The sequence below is a fragment of the Eulemur rufifrons genome, chromosome 27 (genome assembly GCF_041146395.1).
Source record: "Eulemur rufifrons isolate Redbay chromosome 27, OSU_ERuf_1, whole genome shotgun sequence".
NCBI lineage: Eukaryota > Metazoa > Chordata > Mammalia > Primates > Lemuridae > Eulemur > Eulemur rufifrons.
The window spans coordinates 17,456,756-17,478,152 of record NC_091009.1 but is presented as its reverse complement, the minus strand read 5'-3'; the positions used below and the strand labels follow the sequence as shown (position 1 = coordinate 17,478,152).

General features: G+C 57.8%; 1 protein-coding gene across 1 annotated transcript in view; it reads left to right on the top strand.

Annotated features, from left to right (window-relative positions):
* Positions 1-20,759, top strand: part of QSOX1 (quiescin sulfhydryl oxidase 1) — a 40,426-nt gene extending 19,667 nt beyond the window's left edge. Inside the window, exons 3-12 of the mRNA XM_069459564.1 lie at positions 1,000-1,045; positions 1,639-1,741; positions 4,086-4,176; positions 7,119-7,264; positions 8,704-8,838; positions 10,542-10,671; positions 13,759-13,881; positions 14,953-15,100; positions 16,817-16,996; positions 18,975-20,759. Of these exons, the coding sequence (XP_069315665.1) occupies positions 1,000-1,045; positions 1,639-1,741; positions 4,086-4,176; positions 7,119-7,264; positions 8,704-8,838; positions 10,542-10,671; positions 13,759-13,881; positions 14,953-15,100; positions 16,817-16,996; positions 18,975-19,729 (1,857 nt within the window). The 3' untranslated portion in view covers positions 19,730-20,759. The remainder of the gene's footprint in view (positions 1-999; positions 1,046-1,638; positions 1,742-4,085; positions 4,177-7,118; positions 7,265-8,703; positions 8,839-10,541; positions 10,672-13,758; positions 13,882-14,952; positions 15,101-16,816; positions 16,997-18,974) is intronic.
* The last annotated feature ends 638 nt before the right edge of the window (positions 20,760-21,397 follow it).

Genomic DNA, 21,397 nt, shown 5'->3' with positions numbered 1-21,397 from the left:
CCAAGGAAGTGACAGACCTAGGCCTCAGGTGTCACGTACATGGGAAAAGAGGACAAGTGATGAACTAAATTGGCCGGTCTGTAGCAAGGCTTGTTTTTCCAGGGGCTCGGGCTGGAGACCCCTCCCTTGCTGGACCGTCTGCCGCGCAGGGCTGGGCGTCCTCAGTGGAGATAGCAGCCTCTGTGCCCATTTTTCTAAGATACAGAGCAAGGACAGAGTCACATAGAGGGTAGCTGGCTTTTTGCAAGGGATGTATAAAGTGACTTCCCTTTATTTTTTTCAGTTGGGTCTGCAAGGAAAAACAACAGTGGTACTTCATCACTCATGCATAGAATAAATGTTTTTGAATAATTATGTGCTAGGTACCTGTGCTTTATAGAAATGGTCCGCCTAGGCTGGGTGCAGTGGCTCACGCCTGTAATCCCAGTGCTTTGGGAGGCTGAGATGTGAAAACACTTGAGGCCAGGAGTTAGAGACCAGCCTGGGCAACATAGTGAGACCCCACCTCTACAAAAAATTATAACGAATTTTCCAGGTGCGGTGGTGCGCACCTGTAGCCCCAGCTTCTCAGGAAGCGGAAGCAGGAGGATTGCCTGAGCCCAGGAGTTTGAGGCTGCAGTGAGCTATGATCCTGCCACTACACTCCAGCTGGGCAGCACAGCAAGACCCTGTCTCTGAAAAAGGAAGGAAGGGAGAGAGGGAGGAAGAGAAAGAAAGGAAGGAAGGAAGGGCCGGTCCCCCAGTACCTGTAGTAAAGTGTGTGAGCTTCAGAGCTGTCGGGGAGGGATTGGATGCGAGGACAATATGGAAGGGAATCAGTGTCCAGCTCCCAGAGCAAAACCCCCCTGTTATCCATTTTACAGATGAAGAAACTGAGGCTCAAAAGAGTTCAGTAGTTTGCCCCGTCACCCTGTTGAATAAACGCCGATCCCTCTGACACCTGTGCTGTGCGCTTAGCCACCACACGTCACTGACTCTTGCCTGTGTGTTTCCTTCCAGTTCTTTAAGGCCTTTTCTAAGAATGGCTCGGGAGCAACGTTGCCAGGTGGGTGTGCTGGCTCTGACGGTCTGGTTGGCACTGTCAGCGTCTGCCCCTCCCTGCCTCCTCCTCTCGCCTGGTTGCTCCTGGGGCGAAGAAAGCCCTGACAATCAGCAAGGTCTGCAAGGGTGAGGAGGTCCCCAAGTGAAGCCTGACTTCCGTTTTCCTAAAAGCGTCCTCGCAGATGCCTCAGGGAAAGCTGGGCTGAAGACGCCCTTCAGGTTCGGCCCATCCAGGGTCCTGGGGGAGGGGTGTGGGGGGGAGGGGCACCATGTTCCCGGAAGAGCCCTCGTGTGATGATGGGGTTGGCTCCAGAGCGCAGACCGGACAGCCCTGGGGAAGCCCTCGGGGGTCCCGGTTCTGAGGGACTCTGTCCTGTTCTCGGAGGGACCAATCTCCTTGCATTGCTCAGGGCCACAGGAGGAGCCCCCAGCCCCATCTCCTCTAGCACAGAGAAAGACTGACATTCTGTCCGTCCCTCTCAGCACCGGCTCGTGCCCTGGGCCCTTCGCTTCTGGGCTTGAAGCTGTCAGGGGTCCCGGGAGCAGCTCTTGTCCTCCCCCTCCCGGCGCCTTCCTCACACCCCCTTTCCTTTCCAGTGGCAGGTGCCGATGTGCAGACGCTGCGGCAGAGGCTCATTGACGCCCTGGAGTCCCATCGTGACACGTGGCCCCCAGCCTGTCCCCCGCTGGAGCCTGCCAAGTATTTTGGGCCTGGGCAGGCTTAGTGCAGTGTGGGCCGGGGTGAGAGGGGGGTGGGAACAGTAGGGCAGGCACCCCGGTCTGCCAGAGCCACTCCAGGGCGGCGGGTGGCGGGCGGCTGGCGGCAGGTGGTGGGTGGCGGGCTTCCTGTTGCTGCGGTCCTATCCGAGCAGCCCTGTCTCCCTGGGGCTGACTGATGGGTACAAGGGCCCATCCACCGGGTGGGAAGGAAATGATGGCTGGGGGCTCCCCCGGTACTTCTCACCACCTGTCCCCAGAATGCTTGGGGGATGCAAAGGATTTCACACACTCCATCCCAGGGAGGGCGCTGGGAGTCAGAATGGGCGTGGGCAGGCAAAGGGAGAGCAAGGGGGTGGGGGGGGGGTCAGAAGAGTAGAGTCCTGTCTCCGCAGACTGAAGGTGGCCGTTTGTCTGTGCTGTGGCCGTGCCTGGGGATCGGTGGCCTTTGGCTCCTTGTGCTACAAAGAGCATCAGGTGGAAGGTGCCAGACAAGCTTCCTGGGTGGCCCCTTTTCTAGGAAAATGAGGACAGTGAGGTACATGGTATCTTGGCAAACTCTCCCAAAGAAGGAGATTAAAAACACTAGGGCCCCCTCTTCTGGATGAGAACTCAGCGTAGGGTAATGCCCACTTCGGGGGGCGCTTGCCAAGAAGGAACAAATCCACGTACCTGCAGGGACTGCCAGAGCAAGCCCAGCCTTGAACACGGTGGAGGCCCCAGGTGCTAAGAAGGCCTCCTAAGGCCACTGTTGGTGCTTGAAGGCTCTCTAAGTTTGTGTAGTAGTATCTTCAAGCCACAGCCACGCTGAGAGGGTATTTCCAGTGTCACTTGGGCCATAGAGACTCCTTTGTCATCTTTCCTAATCCCCCCTCCTCCAAGAGGGCCTCAGGGAGAGCCTGGAGCCAGCATATAGCCTTGATGTGGTTTGGGGTTCCACAACTGGACCCCGTCTCTCCAGGAAACACCCGTGGCCAACCTGGACCCCGGTCCTGGCTGCTTCTGTTTCTCCATGGCTATTCTGTCTCTCTCGCACCTTGTACGTCTCTCACGGCACATTTTCAGCCCTGGGCTATCTCAAAAGCAACGAATCAGGCAAACCTGCCGAACTCTCTCGAAGTGATCCTTTTAAAGAACTTTAGGAAGGAGGCAGAGATACCTGATGAAAAGCGACTGCCTCTTCCAGAAGTCCGCGGGTGGGAACAGGGCAGAGGGGTGCTGGCCCCATGCAGGATGTGCTCTTCTGCCAGCCTAGGGAGAGTCTGGGGAAGGGGTCTGAGCTGCCCGGCCACCTGGTGCCACCCCAGAGACTGTCAGTACCCACAACACCGCTTCTCCTCCACCCAGCGGGGTGCACTCTGGCCGCGCCTCTCCAGCACGTGCATTTGGGTCCTTGCTGGGCTGGCTGCAGCATCGGCCCCTGGCTACAGTTTGGAGGTGGTCACTGCCCTGTCAGTGGATCCAGCAGAGAGAAACAGGTCGCCAGGTTGATGGTAAAAAGAAGACACAGTCTCCTTTCCCCCCATGCCTTCTCACCTGCTGGCCTCTTAAGCGTGTGTGAGCATGTTCTGCTTTTCATTGGAATAAGAAACAAATCATTTTTGTATTTTCTGTTGAAACTTTTAGTTTTAAAAACAATTTGTAGCTTAATGCTCTGATTTGGGGGCGTAATAAAATCTGCTTTCTTATGCATTTCCACCTTCATTTTAAACTGAGGAAACCGGGCCTCAGTTTCCCCATCTTAAAATAAGGAAATTGGATTAGATAGATAGATAGGTAGCTTCTAAGGTCTTCTGCACCCGGGGCTTTCTAATTCCTTAGTTCGTTTTTTATGCCTGCTCCAGAGAGGAAAAAGCAGATCTCCCAGCTGATAGTGACCGGCCACCAATCAAGGCTTGTAGCTGAGGGATTCTAATCACCAGTCTCTTGGGGGACCAATAAAAACCGCGTCCAGTAAGCCTGGGCCTCTCCCAGAGCCTGAGATAACTGGTCTCAAAGCATCCCTTCCCAGGCCCCCTCCCCAGACAGCCTCCAGCTCACTCCTGACTCTTAAAAGAGACGGGAGGAAAGAACAAAACAAACAAAATCCAAGGTGGGTCTAGTGAGGAACCAGCCTTAGGGAACAAGGGCAACATCCCCTGAGACTAAGGGTTTGGTTTACTGCCCTGGAGGGCTGGCACCGGGGGACGTCGCCCCAGGCCTGTGTGGAAGCAGAGGAGGGCCGCGCGGCCATGTCACTGGCCATGTCATTGGTGTCTGGCGTCCCCAGCGGTGTTGTCTTATTCCCCCTGGCCATGGAGAGTGACTGCCAGAGTTGTTTTTTGCAGGCTGGCGGAGATTGATGGATTCTTTGCAAGAAACACCGAAGATTACCTGGCGCTGATCTTTGAGAAGGAAGGCTCCTACCTGGGCAGAGAGGTGAGCTGCCCCCCGGTTCCCTGCAAACCCTGGAGAGCCCCCGGGCGAGCCCCAGTGGAGGAGCAGGGCTTTTCCTGCCAGTTCTAGGTTCTTGGCCGTGAGCTTTCTTAGCCTGGCACTGGCCTGACCCCTGCTGGGAGAAACAGGAAGTGCAGGAGATGGACCTTAGCATTTAAAACTCTTTTGTTTATTCTTACCTGTCTTACTGAAACCACATATAACACCTGCTGTTTATTGTGCACTGGACCAGATTACTGACACACGTGGTTGCTAATCCCCACAATTAACGAAGATGATAAAATAATATGTCCAAGATCACACAGCTGGTAAATTGGCAGGACAGGGCTTTGAACCAGGTCTGCCTGGCTATAGAGCCCGTGATGTTTCTACCCTGCTCCACTCGCTGGAAGTTAAAGATTTGGGAGGGAGGGAACATTAGAGACGACCCAGGTCGTCATTAGGAAATGGGGGTCCCTTTCACTAGGTGTGGTGGATTTGAATTTCCATTCCATCTCTTACACATATACACATATGTCCGTGGTCAAGTTCAACTTTTTTTTTTTTTTTTTTGAGATAGGGTCTTGCTCTGTCACCTGGGCTAGTGTGCAGTGGTGTCATCATAGCTCACTGCAACCTTAAACTGCTGGGCTCAAGCAATCCTCTTACTTCAGCCTCCTGAGTAGCTGGGCCTACAGGTGTGCACCACAGCACCTAGCTAATTTTCCTATTTTTTGTAGACATAGGGTCTCCCCCTTGATCAGGCTGGTTGTGAACTCCTGGCATCAAGCAACCCTCCCTGCCTCGGCCTCCCAAAGTGCTGGGATTACAGGCATGAGCCACGGTGCCCGTCCAAGTTGTTCGACTTTTTGAGCCTCAGTTCTTGCCTATAGAGTAGTGATAATTACGTTTCTTCATAATCTTGTTGGGAAAGTCACATGAGGCAATCCGGGGCGTAGCGGGTGCTTTGTACCCAGTCCCTTTGCCCGATGCAGAGAGCTCTCCATCCTGCCGCTGGCTCGCGCACTTCACAGGCCACTGTGAGCGTCTCCGGATGCAAAGGCGGGACACGCCAGTGCACGGGAGGTGTTCTGAGGCAGTCCTGGGAGACAGATAAAACATGGGAGTGGGGTGAGATTAAAGACCACCGTTGGCTCTGAGTGATTTTCCCGCTGAAACTCATCAAGCACAGTTGAGTCTGAGCTGAACCCAGAGCTGTCTCTAGGCCTCTGTGCCTGAGAGGGGAGGCGCCGGGGCAGAGAGGGGGTTGAAGGCTGGCTGACCCTCCGGGGTTCCAGTCCGTGCCCGGGGCCATGTCTGTCGTAGAAGCGATTGATAAATGCTGAAGGAATCAGCTCTTCTCCCTCTGCTCCCCGCACAGTGCACTGAGCAACCAGGCACAGGGCCCCAGGGATCCGAGCCAAGGGCCCCGTGTCCCTGTGGGGGAGCTCAGGATGTCTAGGGAGTTGGGAGGACCCGGGGCCGAGAGCCCAGGCTCTGGAGCCAGACTGAGCTGGGATCTGTACCCAGTTGTGACACGTGCTGGCTGTGTGACCTGGAGACATGATTTCACTTCTAAGGTTCAGTTTCTTCAGCTACAAAATAGTTTTATTTTTAAATAAATACTTACATGCCTACTATGTCATTACTCGTCATTGTTACACACATTTTTATAAAATTAACCTATCCAGTTCTCATAACAGCCCCCTGAGGTTGGTGGTGGTATTATTGCTATTTTGCACATAAGGACATCGGGGCAGGGAGAGGTGTGGCCGGGAGGCGGATTCGAACGCGGGCGGCGGTAGTGCACCGCACTGCGGCTCGCTCTCCTGGAATGCTCCCGTCGCCGTGTTGTCCTGAAGGGGGAACGAGGCAGTCTGCACACAGCGCGCAACGCAGACTCGGTCAGCGTTAGCCGATGCCTGCCCTTTCTTCTTTCTGCAAATACAGCCAGCGTGTCTGATAAGTATATGTTGCTGGTTTGGAGTCCAGATAGGAGCTTTATAAGAATAGAAAAGAGGGGCTTCACCAGCTCCGTGGTGAGGAGGACGTAGACGTGACTGACAGTGGCCTGCCACCTGCCATTCGTGGTTGTCGTGTTCGGTCATGCTGATGACTTCTCTCTCCTGATGTGGGGATGTTGTCGTTCTCAACAAACTCTCTTGTTGCCTTCAGAAAGCCCCAAATTTAAGCACCTTTCCGGCCTTGTAATAATATACACATGACCCAAAGGCCCCCTCTGACTATTACAGACATCCAGGCTAAATATTCAGAAGTTCACCCGATTCCAGAGGCTTATTTTGTTCATATCTTGCCCATGAATTTATTACCATACATATTTTAACACAATAAAATTATAGTTCTTTAAAAGTCTCCTGTGATCCAAGGTTCAGTAAGAGAGACTGCTCTGGCCTCCAGCAATTGAGGTTTCAAACAAACAGTGATTGGTAAGTTCTAACAGGATATTTGCCGGGCAGTGGATGTTACGAGAAGGCCCTGGGGAATCCTGGGACCTCAGGGAGCAGTCGGATATTGGGGTGGGACAGGCTTAAGGACAAGAAAGTGCTTTCTCAGGACAAAAAACAAACAAAAAAGAATAAACATGAAACCACATTTCACTATGCCTTTCACAGATTGCTTTCACTGGAAAGAAAGTCATACTCACTTGGGAGTCTCCTAGGACATTCCAAGATGTGTGGCCTGCACAGTTCCAAGGTCCCTCCTCAGGGGCAGCGTTTGACACTTGCTACTTGCTACTGTGGGTTGGTGTGGTTGGTGGCATGAGTGTCTCTCAGGCACCACAGTGGTGTCCTCTTCGAAAGGTTTAGAGTCTGGAAGGAGCACGGCTGCCACCCAGGTGCGTGCCCCGGGCACTGAGCTGGGACTCAGCCCTGTCCCCCTCTGCCCAATGGCTCGGCCCCCTAGGTGTCCTCCTGTCTCTGCAGGTGACTCTGGACCTGTCCCAGCACCGAGGCATAGTGGTGCGCAGGGTCCTGAACACGGAGGACAACGTGGTGAGAAAGTTCGGTGTCACCGACTTCCCGTCTTGTTACCTGCTGTTTCGGAACGGCTCTGTGTCCCGAGTGTCCCTGTGAGTGTGGCGGCTCCCCGGCTTCTCTCTGCTCCCTGCCTGCGCCCGCCCTTCCTGCCCTGCCCGTCCTGGTGGGCAGGTGCCGCCGCAGCCGCAGCCGGGAGCCCGGGCCTGCTCGCCAGCGCCGGCGCCCACCCCCGCTGCCGTGTGCGGTCCCCGCCGCAGCCCTGGCCCGCTTCCCCGTCCTCCTCTGCTCTCAGACAGACTCGCTGGCAGGCTGCAGGCCTGGCAAGGACTCAAGTATGCCTGACCCTCCCTCCCTTTGGTTTTCTAATTGCAGAAAAGTTCATTAGGAGCCAGACAATAGCCAGCTCCAAAATGCCGAGAGAAAACAATCAGGCCAGCCTCAGCCCCTCTGTCAGCCTCCCGCTGCTGAATGGCCCGTTAAATGGCACCAGATGGTGCCTCGGTGCCCTCCCTGGGCAGATGATTGATGTCGGCCTGGCCCTGCAGGCAGGAGCTCGGGGCCAAGGAGCTGAAGGCCCGGCGGTGGCGCCCAGCACGCCGGTCCTCAGGGCTTCCCGCACCGAGCTGGCAGAGGAGCCGCTCGCCCTCGCCAGCCCAGGCCACCAGGCGGCACAGGGACAGGCCCGCCAGACAGGCCGGGAGGCCTGGTGGCCACAGGGCGGGGCCGGCTTTCTGGGCAGGACCAGAAAGTGCCAGGCCTGGTGGGGGCAGAAGGCGTCGTTTGCTCGCCGGGAGTTGGTGGAGGGGAAAATTGTTTGTGGCGACGCTGCTCTCGAGCCATCTGCTCATCCGTCAGCGTCGGGCCAGGACGGCTGGGTGGGGAGCCGGTGGCCCACCGCCAGCTCCCCTGGGCACCCGCTGCGCTTCGCATTTCTCCCTCTGGGTGGCCCCGACCCTGGTGGGTGAGAGGGAATTTGCGCTCAGGAGACATTTCTTGCCCTTGAGGACTCCTCTATTGGAAGAGAGAAAGAAATCGAAAGGTTTAGAAAAGGGTTTAGAGAATTCTGGTGGCTCTCTGTCGTTGATGCTATCTGTTTTTTTTAAATCACACATCAAACTCCCTTGACTTCTCAGGGAGTAATGTCACTTCATGGCATCTCGTAAGAACCAGCCGTTCCTGTCCCTGGGCTCTGCCAGGCGCTGTCCCCTCCTCTGCAGACCTGGGCCCTGCCTGGAGCCAGGGTGCAGCTGATGGTTCTCGGGCCCTGCTGCTTTTCCAGATGGGGGTTCGACAGCAGGCTGGTGTCAAAGTGGCTTTCTTAACCCACGTGTGCAGCGATCGGAAAGGTTAAGTGAGGCCCAGGTGCCCTATTTTGGCCTCTAGGAGGACAAGATGGCACCGTGTTCAAATATTTCCTAATAAGCATTTCTATGGGCTGAGCCACTCGGCTTCCTCTTCTGACGTTGTTTAACTCTGGGGTTTTGTCCTTCCAGACTCACTGCCTCTCCTCTGTGGTTCTCTGCCCTCACAGGGTGGCGGAATCCAGGTCCTTCTATACCGACTACCTGAGGCGGCTCTCTGGGCTCACCAGGGAGGCCGTCGGGACCACAGTTGCGCCCACCACTGCCCACAGGGTAGCTCCCACCGTCTGGAAATTCGCAGATCGGTAAGGCCACGCCCGGTGCTCACGGAGTCCCCGATCCCAGCCTTTCCTGTGACCACAGACCCCCCACTTGCGATCACACTCTCTTGTCATAGGTTCAGCACGTGCCCTGCTGAGCCGAGACCCCCAGCCCCTCACGGAGGGCCAGGCACAGGGCCCTCGAGGTGCAGGAGCGGCAGCAGTTGGCTGGCTGCCAGGCCCCCTGCTGAGTGCAGTGGGGGGGGGGGGGGGCGAACAGCATTTCCAGGTGTCCTTCGTGACGGAACAAGTGCTTTCCAGTGCCTGCGGCCATTAAGCAGGACGGATACTCTGAGGCCTCCAAACCAATTTCCCACCCAAGCAGTTACTTCCTCAGCAAATATTTTTGAGTACTCACTATGTGCTAGGCACTGTAAACACAGACGTATAGAGGACATATGTAGGCCCTGCACATACAGACCTTACAGTCCCCTTCTCAGCATCCCTTCTGGGAAGGCAGCTAACCCTACTTGAATGCTTCCAGTATCAGGGAGCTCACTACTTCTTCGGGTAGCCTGTATCATTGTGCATAATTATGAGCATAAGAAAGCTGCTCTTCCCTCTGCGGCTCCTTGGTTTTCTCCTGTGATAGACTTCCTGCTGGTGGGGCAGGCAGACAGATCCGTAGACCTCTTGCATTGGCACCAGCTGCATACCAAATGGAACCGTGTGAGCAGGGAGCTCAGAGCTGGTCAGGATGGTGGCCTCCAAGAGGGGCTGTGTGAGAGAATTGGAGAGGTAAACTGAGGCCCGAGGACACCAAGTAGAGCACAGAGAGGGGACTTGGCCCAGAGGGGGAGGCACAGGCAGTCCCAGCGCCCTCCCCGTCATTGACTGTAGTGGTTGTGTACGACCTCGGGAGCCAGGCGGGGCAGGCGTGACTCATCTGTTGTACAGGCCAGGTAAACGGGGCCCAGCGAGGTTGCTGACCTGCCCAAGCTCACAGAACTAGCTCACTGTCGAGCCGAGTCTAGAACCCAGGTCCCGGTGGGCAGGGGTGGAGGGGCAGCCAGCACTGAAGGCTCACACCATCAGAGCCCTGAGCCTGGACCCCAAATAGCATGATGGGTGTGGGGTGGAGCAGCCGGCTTGGAAACCACAGCCCTTCCCCAGGCCCGTGGGGAGGCGTGACATGGGGCCTGCAGCTGTGAGCACATCAGCACTGAAAGAAATACAGACCCACTTCCCTTCCAGCACCCACCCCCCCAGTCCCCAGCCTTGGTCTTTCAAAGAGTGCCCAGCTTTTCCAGAGACATGTTGTGTGTGGGTACCTGCTGGTCTGTTTGTCCCTAGGGGGTCTTCGCTCAGAAGTGGCCTGATTAGTGAGCCACGGGCTGGCCCTGGGGCCGGGGAGGGGAAACCCCTATTCTATGCCAGGAGCTGCTGAGAGTTTTACATTTGTGCTTTTATTAATATTTAATCCCCTTAGCAACCTTCTTGTGAGCAATGTATTAATATTATTATTCTTGTCTTACAAATGAGGAATTGAGGCTCAGAGAAGTTAAGCAATTTACTCAAAGTCACACAGCAAATTTTTGGCAGAGGCAAGTGCTAACTTCAGGACCCTGTAACCATCAGCAGTGCTCCTCGTCTTCTCTCCCTTTGGCTCTGGATGCTCCTCCCAGCCCAGGACCCCCCGCCCCATGGTTAATGCCCCTTTGTCTCTCTGCCTCCCTCTGGCTCCTCAGCTCCAAGATCTACATGGCTGACTTGGAGTCTGCGCTGCACTACATCCTGCGGGTAGAAGTGGGCAAGTTCTCAGTCCTGGAGGGGCAGCGCCTGGTGGCCCTGAAAAAGTTTGTGGCAGTGCTGGCCAAGGTAAGCAGGGCCATGGCCTCTCTTGCCTGTGCGATTCCACCGATGATTATTAGCGTATGTTCCTGCAAGCTGGGCCACGCCAGCCCTCCTCTGGGAGCCCGTGGCCTGGCTGGACAGCTGGACCCACAGCTCGCCCAGTCCACCGTGGGCTGCCCCTGTCCAGCCTCAGGCATGCCCCACACCAGCCCTGCACTGCCAGGGATGACCCTGCCCCACGCAGGGACCCTGACACCTGGCGATACTCCGAGCTGGTTCAGTGACTGTGGCTCTGCCCACATGCCCGAGTCCTCCCCCTCAGTCTGAGCTCCAGAATGTGGCTTCTCTCTCCCTGCCACGGTCGTGGGGAAGCAGGAGCCCTGGGACGCCACGGTGAAGGAGATGATGTGTTTCCGAAACTCCTTTGTTCTCTGCCGGTCTGACCCGGACCCCTGGCCCTAGCCACCTCCTCCTTCCTCTGCAGTTTCCCGGGAAGGTGGCTCCTACATGAAGGGCAGCTTCTTGCCCGATGTCTGTCACACGTTTAATCCTCTTAACTGCTCTGCAAGGTGACAGATATCCCCCCATTTAAGAAGCCTGGGGAGCTCAAGTGACTTGCCGTGGGTCTCCCAGCTGGGGGATGTTCTGGTCAGGCCTGGGACTGAGCCCCTGGGCGGCAGGGCCTGTGCTGCTTTGCCCGCTCCTGCGTCTCGGGAGGTGAGGGGGTGGCTGCCTGCTGCTCCTGCCTCCTCCTCTCTGCTCCAGATCCACCGCCAGTGCTGCCCTGCGGGGACCGCTGGGTCCTGCTGAGTCAGACGCGGGCTCTGGTCCCTGCAGCCTCCCTCGGCCCTGGGGGCTGGGTCTGAGCCCCGGCTTCTCAGCGCAGGTCTAGTCCTGGCCATGCGGCCACTCGGTCACATGCATGCGTGATGACACCGAGAGGGCCCTGTGAGGGCCGTTATGGTCTAAAGCAAGACAGCCTTTGGCCCCTCACAGAGTGAGCCCCGGTTCTTCAGCCCATTGCCATAGTAGCGACCTTCCCTCGGAGACCGAGAGCGCTGGGTCCCCACGGGGCAGTGGCCTTGGGCTGGCGGCCTGGAGACTCAGAGGGAGGGGTCTAGAGCGGCCCAATGGGTCCCCTGTGTGGTCCCCCCTTCTGACTCTTGGGGGTCCCCAGCGTGCTTTCTGCCTTCCTCGGACAGCCACCCTCTGCGTCCCAGTCCCTCTGAAGGAGTCACCCCAGGGAGGTTGTTCCTCGTGTTCCATCTCAGCCGTGTTCCAAGCTGGGTTTTGTGTGGCCCTAGTGGGGCTGTTTGCAGCCCGGTGAGGGGAAAGATTGAGAGCCACGACATCCGCGAGCTGGGCAGAGGCGTAAGCAGCCCCTCTCGGTGGCGCCTGCTGGGCTGCCACCTTCAGCAAGGCCTAGAAATGATTTTGTGGTGAAGGAGCCCTCCAGCCAGAGCCGGGGCCCTCGGGGAGGACAGGGCTGGCCGTGGAGACGGGGCGGAAGGAAGCTGGGGAAGCCCAACAGCAGGGGTAGGGGGACCCGGGGACACAGCTCGGAGACCCCTGCTCGGGCTCTGTCCACTCATCCCCGACACTGCAGAGCCTTCCGCCCTCCCCTTGCTTGGGTCGCTTCTTCCTGAGCGGGAATGACAGCAGCTGCCATTTCCGGCGGACTCTGCAGTGCTCTTTGTGTATTTCTCCTAACAAACTCCAGAGGGTGTGTTCTAGTGTTCTCTCCATTTCACAGATGGGGAAACAGAGGCCCCGAGGTGAAGCACCTTGCCCAGCTCCCCCAGCCGGCGAGCGGCCGAGCTGGGATTTGTACCCTTCTCCTCCGGCCTGTGCTCTTGGGCACCACGTGCACGGCGCGCAAGGGCACCAAGGGCCCCGGGGGGAAAGTGCTCACCTGCCGGCTCAGCCCTGGAGAACGGCCCGCTCGGGGGTGCCCGTGGGGCGGCCCTCTGCCAGTCCTGCGCTGCCCTCCCGCCCCCTCTCTGCCCGCTCCTGCTGCGAGCGGCTGGCGGGACCGGCCACTGGGTGGCGTGTGGTCACCAGGCCTGTCCTCTCTCCCTGCAGTCCAGGGGCCTTGATCCATCTTCCCGCTGCTGCAGGGCCTCAGTCAAGGTGCCGCAAAGGTCATGAGAAGTGCTGACTCCCAGCTGTAAATTGCGGCTGCCGGCAGGGAGCGTGGCGACACAGGTTCTTTCCGGCCACTGCTCGCTCTGTCCAGCCCCTGAGGTTTGATGAGAACACGGACTGGCTCTCTCAGAGGACTGGATCTGTTAGCAGGTTTTTCTGTTTAGTTAACATTCCTGTCTCCAGTGTCCTTCTCGCAGATGTTTTTCTTTGTTCTTTTTTTACTGGAAGTTTCTCAGGGTCGTCCTGTCGACCTGCCTCTTGGTGGCTTTATCTGACCTGCTTTGCTGCCCCCTCTTTCTCCTGCCCCCGCCCTGTGTGTGTAGTGCACACACACACATGCACACACATGCACATACACACATACATGTTCTCCTCCCTGGGGTCCTTGTGGTTTTAAAGTGCGGATACTAATCAGATTTGAGTTGACTTATTGTCAAAGTAGCTTTTCCTGCTCCTCAGAGACTACTGGGAGTTACCATCAAGGTCTGGATCTTGGCTAGAAGCCCCTGGGCCGGCGGGTCCCTCTGGCAGCCCATGGAATACAAATGAAAGGTTCTTTGCCAGCCCAGCCCGGCCGGCCTGTCAGTTGAGAAGTCAGCTGCTCTATCAGAAGATCACCTTCAGAGAGAACTGTGTGGCCCAGGGTCCCAGCACCCTTCCTCCCAGGGTGGCACGTGGTCAGTGGGCTGCACGAGCCTGAAGCCTGGAGAGGGGGGGACCGTCAGGGCCCAGCCCCCGTTAGAACCCGCCTGCCCACCCCTGTCCTCTTGCCTCACCAGGTGCCCAGAGCAAAAGTAGGCAGGAATCCACATTTGCATCCTAGGCAGGATAGACAGCCTGGTGGTTTTGGAACTTTCCAGAAAACTGCCTTGGCCTACTTCTGCACAGCCCCTCCGCACTGCGGGACTGTGGGACTCTGGGGGAGTTGCTTTTCGCTCCCCAACTTCTACTTGTTCCTCCCCACAGTACTTCCCTGGCCCGCCCTTAGTCCAGAACTTCCTGCACTCCGTGAATGAGTGGCTCAAGAAGCAACAGCGAAAGAAAATTCCCTACAGTTTCTTTAAAGCTGCTCTGGACAACAGGAAGGAGGTGAGTCTGGGAAGCAAACGATCTCCTCCCCATGCATGATAGTTCGGGGGACGGGAGGGGTTCACAGTGTAATCTGTAACCTGCACCAGTTTGCATTCAGGAAGAAACCAGTGCTCTTAGATTGCTCTATTAATAATTAACAAACTATTTATTGAGCTAATCCTCATAACATTAGTAGAAGATAGATGTTATCCCCATTTAGCAGATGAAGAAACTGAGGTTAGGAGAGGTTAAACAACTCATCTGAGATGATGCAGCCAGGGTGGGCTGGGATTAAAAATCAGTGAGACACCAGAGTTTGTTTTATTTATTTATTTATTTTTTTGAGACAAAGTCTCACTCTGTCACCCAGGCTAGAGGGCCATGGTGTCAGCCTAGCTCACAGCAACCTCAAACTCCTGGGTTCAAGGGATCCTCCTGCCTCAGCCTCCCAAGTAGCTGGGACTACAGGCACGTGTGCCACCATGCCCGGCTAATTTTTCTATTTTTAGTAGAGATGGGGGTCTCGCTCTTGCTCATGCTGGTCTTAAATGCCTGATCTTAAGCGACCCTCCCACTTTGGCCTCCCAGAGTGCTAGGATGACAGGCGTGAGCCACTATGCCTGGCGGACACCAGAGTTTTTAACTACTGCTCTCTGCTGCCTCCAGGCACGTGGTGCCCCTCAGCACGGCTGCTCTGGCCCTCCCCAGGGCACCTTTCTGGGCTCCTGCTCCAGGTGCTGCTGGCAGAGGTGGCCACTACAGCCAGCGGGGGTGCAGAACCTTGTAGACTTGTAGGATTTCAAAGCTTGAAAAGACCTCAGAGATCAACCGTCTTGTCTTACAGGTGGGGAAGTTGAGGCTAGAACACGATGTAACTTGACCTGTGGCACAGGTTTTCAGATCTGCTGCTCCTTCGATGGGTGGAGCCAGTGGCAGGGAAATGCCACCGTCAAGGCGGTAGACTGAGCAAGGGACCTCATCCCTCTGAGGGCTGTGCTGACCTTTGCATCTCCTGGAGGCATCTCTCCTCCCTCTCATCCTATCCTTGTCCCTCTCCGTCTCTGCGCTCACATTCCTCTGTGTCCTTAGGGCGCTGTTCTTGCCGAGAAGGTGAACTGGGTCGGCTGCCAGGGGAGTGAGCCGCATTTCCGGGGCTTTCCCTGCTCCCTGTGGCTCCTCTTCCACCTCCTGACCGTGCAGGCAGCTCGGCACAAGGTGGACCATCCACAGGAAAGAGGTGAGTCCAGGGCCTGTTCCCCCACCATGCCTCAGACCCTGTCCACAGGGACAAGGGAACAGGGCAACTCCCTGGAGTGGGCCCACTGGCTCCCTGCTGCCGGCCCGTATTTAGGGGGTGAGGTGGAGACAGGCTCCAGGCTCAGGGCTCCCTCCCGCAGGCTCTCTGCATCTGCAGCTGGCCACACGCGACCAGTGAGGGACCAATCCCAGAAGGGGGAGGACTTGGAGAAGTCACCTGGTCCTGTCCTCTGCCTTTGGGGGGGGCCATGGAGGAAGTGGTCAGATTTGGGGGTATTTAGAAAGCAGAGCTGGTAAGACTTCGTGGTGGATTGGAGGAAGAGTATGTGGGAACTAGGACTCAGGGTGGGCTCTGGGGTCGTGGGGCCTGAGCATCTGGTGGACGATGGTCCTGCGAGCTGAGGAAGGGGAAGGCTCAAGGGGAGAGGTGGAGTCCGTGGTCTGTTTCGTGCCTCTGAGACATCTGCATGGAGATGTGCACATGGGGTCTGAGCTTCTGGGGAGAGGTGCAGGATAAGAGGTCGACGTTGAGGTCACTGGCATGTAGATTACAGTTCAAGCCACCGCACTGGATGAGCTCCCTAGTGGGGAGGTAGAAAAGAGGGCTGAGGCCTGAGCTCTGGGGCTCTGTAGCATCCAGACTGCTGCAAAGAGACAAAAGGAGCCGCCACTGTGATTTCTACAGGCCCCAAAGTCGAGAGTCAGAGGTGGTGCGAGGCGAAGATGTCTCCGTGAGAGCCATTTCAGTGGGCGATGGAGACACGGCGGGGTTGGATTGGGCTGAGGAGAGAGGAGGAAAGATGTGGAGATAATGGGCAGGAACAGGGTATGTCAGAGAGGGGATTTCTTTATTGTAATTGTTTTTACCAGTTGGAATAATCCCCTATCCAAGGGAGACATTGATTTGCAGTAAAGAAAGTAAGTATCCACAGGAGTAACTGCCTGGAGGAGGCGAGAAGGGGTGAGGCCCCGCCCGGGCAGGTGGCAGGTGCGGCTTCGTGGTGGGGAGGTGGCGCCTGGGCCGCGGCAGGCATGGCCGGTGTGGGCACTAACCTCACCAGGAGCCACAGCGAGAAGGTGCTGAGTCCCTGTGGATGGAGGGGTAAGAACAGGAGACTGACCTCTAAAGGGGGGATTGCAGGGGAAACAGGGTTTGGAGCACACGGAGCAGGGCGGAGGGAAGGGTTTGGGGAGGGTTGTGTCTTCAGGGGGAGTTAACGAGCCTTTGCCGCTGCCGAGGGGCGATGGAGACGGATTAGGACACGCAGGCCAGCACAGGAAGAACTCAGAAGCCCAAGGGAGCGAGTTTCAGGGAAGCCTGAAGCAGGAGGGCTGAGGAGTGTAGGGCCAGGGCGGAGTGCTCTCCTGCCATGTCGCAAGGAGCCTGAGTGTCTTGCTGAACAGTGTGGACTTTGTCCTGGGTGCAAGTGACAAGCACCTAGAAGAGTGGCAGAGGAGGAGAACTGGGTTTAGGAGTTTGGGAGGAGATGGGGTCACCTCCAAAGCTACCCCTGGCAGGTAGAGAAGTAGGCAAGGGGACACTGGGCCTCTCCTTGCATGGGCTGGGCTGTGGGACACCTGTGTAGGGGTGAGCACGGTGGGGCTGGGGAGGACAAGGTGGCCTGTGGAGGGAACAGAGGTGGGGCCGGCAGGGGCAGGTAGCCTGAAGGGGCATGGCGTCTCCTCTCCCCTGTAGCCCAGGCCCAGGAGGTCCTCCAGGCCATCCGGGGCTACGTTCGCTCCTTCTTTGGCTGCCGAGACTGCGCTGGCCACTTTGAGCAGATGGCGGCGGCCTCCATGAACCGGGTGGGCAGTCTGGATGACGCCGTCCTCTGGTTCTGGTCTTCCCACAACAAGGTCAATGCTCGCCTCGCAGGTAAGCAATGGCCACCTCCAAGGCTGGAGTCACCTACAGGGGAGGGGGCAGTGAGGGAACTTTGGGGTCTTGGGCCAGAGCTGGAGGAAGGGACGTTCATTGTCTCATTAGTAATATCCCAGCCCTGTTAACCAAGCCAGTATCATTAGACCCCTTTTCTAGATGAGCAAACCGAGGCTTTGACACTTTAAGTCCCTGGTGTTCCAATGCCATTGCTCACCCTTCTGCCTGCACCAGGGCCTCCCCTAACCCCACCCTGCTCTGGCGTGTTGGGGTCCCTCTCCTGCTCTGCTTTCTGGCTGTTGGCCCCTCACTCAAACACCACTAGAGAAGAGAGAGCTGGGACCGCCCCCCACCAGCCCCTGAAAGGGTCTAATGACAGAATGCACTGGAAGAGAGGACCAGTCCTCCTGGACAAACCAGGGACTGATTCCCCCAGGGGGAGGCCCCGTCCTCTGCCCTCCCTCCCTGACAGTGAGTTCTTTCCCTGTGTGGGGAGTCTGATGGGCCCAACAGGCAAAAGCATTAAACTCCGGGGACAGTGGGCTGGGGAAGGAGCCATCTGTGGACAGGAGGCGGCTTGTCTGAGGGGAGGGGGAGTGCACAGCCCTCCCTGGGGTGGGGGCTGGGCAGAGCAGGTGGTGGTTCAGTGCCTGCACTTGGTCCTGGTCTCCTGGGGCCTCCTTGTGGACTCTGAAAAGAAGACACGTGCCTGTCTTTTCGTCCTGCCCCCCCCCCACTCCGCCCTATCACCAAATGCTCCATTTGACCCTCCAGCCCCATGACCTCGGCAGGCTCCCAGCTGCCGCTGCGCCAGGAGCTGGGGGGGGGGGGGGTCCCTCCGAGGGCCAAAGGTAAACCAGTGCCTTTCTCTCCCTGGTGGGCACCTTGCAGAGCAAACCCCTAGTGAGCAGGTACTAACTGAGTGCTCACGTTTGAGGCCTGACTCTTGGCATCTACTTGTTGCCCACTCCCCAAAGTAACCATTCTGCCTTCTGTGTCACCCACTGCCGCTGCTGCTTCCTTGTGGTCAACATCTTTTTCCCCCTATTAAAACCTTTAGAAGAGGCGCTTCCTACAAGAGGGATGGATGGGCAGGCTGGTGGGCCTTGGCTAGTGATTAATAACCCTCTCTGGCTCAGCCCGGGGACCTGCCTAGAGCTGGCCCAGCCACTTCCGGATGACCCTGAGTGTCCCCAGGCTTCCCCACACCTGCCTCTTGGGGCCCACCCCTACCTCCCGCCTACCCCAGAGAGCTGCAGTTGGCTTGAGGAGAGTACCTGTGGAATTACCACGCATAGACAATGCTTGTTTTAAAAAACATCTTCCCCTACACCTGTAATCCTAGCACTGTGGGAGGCCAAGGCAGGAGGACCGCTCGAGGTCAGGAGTTGAAGACCAGCCTGAGCAAGAGTGACACCCTGTCTCTACTAAAAACTAGAAAAAATTAGCCAGGCAACTAAAAATAGAAACAAAAACTTAGCTGGGCATGGTGGTGAGCACCTCTAGTCCTGGCTACTCGGAGGCTGAGGCAGGAGGATCCCTTGAGTCCAGGAGTTTGAGGTTGCTGTGAGCCAGGCTGACGCCATGGCACTCTAGCATGGGTGACAGAGCGAGACTCTGTCTCCAAAAAAAAAAATTTCCCTTTACTTTAAAAAGTAATATATTTTTCACTGTGTAAAATTTGGGAAATTCCAGAAAAAATACAAAAAGACAACACTAGCAGAGCATCCGGAGATGGCAAAACAGACTATTCTCAGACCATTCTCCTGTCCTCGCCCTTTGCCGTGTCTGGTCCCAGGGCACAAACGGGTGGTAAAGGCGGCAAAGGGGGACACCAGGTGGTGACTGGGAAGGAGCTGCTCACACTTCCCAGGGAAGCCGCAGAGAGCGGGGGCTGCAGGTGGCTAGAATCCTCCTCAGCCTCCTTCCTGGGCTCTAATCTGCTTGCTCACGTCCCCTGTGCTTCCCTCCGCAGGCGCCCCCAGCGAGGACCCCCAGTTCCCCAAGGTGCAGTGGCCGCCCCGCGAACTGTGTGCGGCCTGCCACAATGAGCTGTCGGGAGTGCCTGTGTGGGACGTGGGCGCCACCCTCCGCTTCCTCAAGGCCCACTTCTCCCCAAGCAACATCGTGCTGGACGCCCCCCACGCTGGGCCGGTCCCCCGGAGTGGCATGCAGAATCTGGCAGCCACCCCAAGGCTGGCGATGGGAAGCCTGGAACTGGAGCCTGGGAATTCAACTCTGGGCCCTGAGGAGGCTGAGGTAGCCAAGTCCCCGGGAACCACCGTCCCAGATGTTCCCGCCGAGAGACCTCAGGCAAGTGGCCCCCCGGAGCTGCACGCAGGCCCAGGCCAGGGGCCCCCTGAGCCCACGCCAGAGCTCCAGAGGGGTGACGAGCCCGGGCAGCCGCCTGAGCCCCGGCGCCTGAGCAAGCGGGACTCGGGGGCTGCCAGGCTGGCCGAGAAGAACCGCCCCGGGGGCCCTTTAGAGCTGAGGAGAACAGGCCGCAGCTCCAGGCAGCTGGCGGACATCCCTGGCTGGGAGCTGGAGGCCCGGGCCCAGCAGGGCCGCGGCCAGTGGCTGCAGGTGCTGGGAGGGGGCTTTTCCCACCTGGACATCAGCCTCTGCGTGGGGCTCTACTCCCTTTCCTTCCTGGGCCTGCTCGCCTTGTGCACCTACTTTCGGGCCAAAATGAGGGCTCCGAAGGGCCCTGCTGGCCACCCCGCAGCCTGAACCGCCCAGCTCGGGAGGGGCCAGAGCGGGCACTGCCACCCATGGGGCTCTTCCGGCCCCCACCTCTGCCCTCTCCTCCCACCCCCTGCTCCTGTCCAGCCTAGAAGGGTGGGAGACCCAGGAAAACCAGTGGCTCCAGTGAACCTTCTTGGGACTGTTGGGAAGGAGAGTCCCAGAGACACAGGAGACAGGAACAGGGTCCCGGTTCCTCTGACCGCACTGAGGAGGGTAGCCGCGGGCAGTGAGCTTAGGGAGCCTCAGCCACTGGCCTCTGGGTACCAAATCCATATTTTTCAGCTTATTTGCAGTCCTGCCCCATTCTCACGGGAGCCTCCATCCCTCCCTGCTTGGTCTTGGCCCTAAACTGGGGCAGGTGAAGCCAGAAGAGGGTCCCCTGGGTGGGGCGAGCTGGAGTGGGACTCCTTACCACATTCCAGGCCTCCGTCCTTTCTTCCATCTGGACACAAAGAGGCCTTGGCACCAAAGGACAGACCGCCTCTGGCCCTCTGTGGCCTGCCCAGCCTCCTTCTGCACAGACCTCCCCGGTGGGATTTGGCTGTGGGGGTGGGGGAGTCTGGAAGCTTCTGGGAATCCTGCTGGTCTTCCAGGTGAGGCAGGTGGCAGCTGCTGGGCCGTGGGGTGAGTGGCTTGGCAGGACCTGGAGTAAGAGCTGGCGTGGTGGCACAGGGAAGGGTGTTGGGCTCTGCAGTGCCTTGGCTCGGGGCTCAGCCGGGAGAGGTAGAGGGAGGCTGCAGGGAAGAGGTGGCTGCATTGAACGGGCTTTGGCTTCTCCCCATTGAGCCCTACCCTCTCCGAGCTGGGTCTTTTGTCTTTTTAGTTTGGTCTCCAAAGTAGATGCTAATGTTTCGCTGTGGAGGGTGCTGAGCTGAAGATAGCAAGGCGGGTGTTGTCCCCAGGTGCCGCCTCCCAGGTGCGCAGAAGTTGGGAGGGCAGCCCATACCCACGCGTGATTCCCACTCTACCCCACTGCTTGGAAGCCTTGTGGAATAAATTATTTTTGTTAAGGCAAGCATCAGTATGTTCTTACCTTGCTACTTGGAGACGTAGTGTCCAGGTGTGGACAGAACGCACAGAGACCAGCCCTACCCGGGACCTGGCCATACCCTGCCCCAGCACACGCGGCTCCCGGCTGCAGGGGAGGAGGCATCCTCCCGACACCCCCAGCCCCTGCAGTCCCCTTTTGCACAGGGGACAGGCCTCTGGGGATGTACAGCCCCTCCTGCCTCCTCCTGCTCTCTCAGCCCCTCTGGAGCGCCTGCCCCCCGCCTCCAGGGAGGGGGGGCTTGTTTGCCAGAGCGCCCAGGGAGGAGCCCGCCAGGATTAGAGAGCCTGCCCCTAATCCAGCCTGCTGGGTTTTGCAAGGATCAGAGCAGCTGATAATGAACCTCATTAAGGGGGAGCAGGAACCTCAATCCGATTTGGGGGTCTCTCTTTGACATCTTCACTCTGCTCCGATGGCCTGGGTGGAGCAGGTGGGCTGTGAAGGACCCTCCCTCTAAGGGGCAGCTGGGGCGGGGACGGGGAGGCAGCCCTCCCCTGCTTCCGGCCTGTTCCATTGACCTCTTTAGCTCCGCTCTGCTCCTGGGGCGAACTCAGCCTGGAGGCCTCTCTGTGCCCCAGCTCCGGCACCTGCCTGCTCCCTTGGTC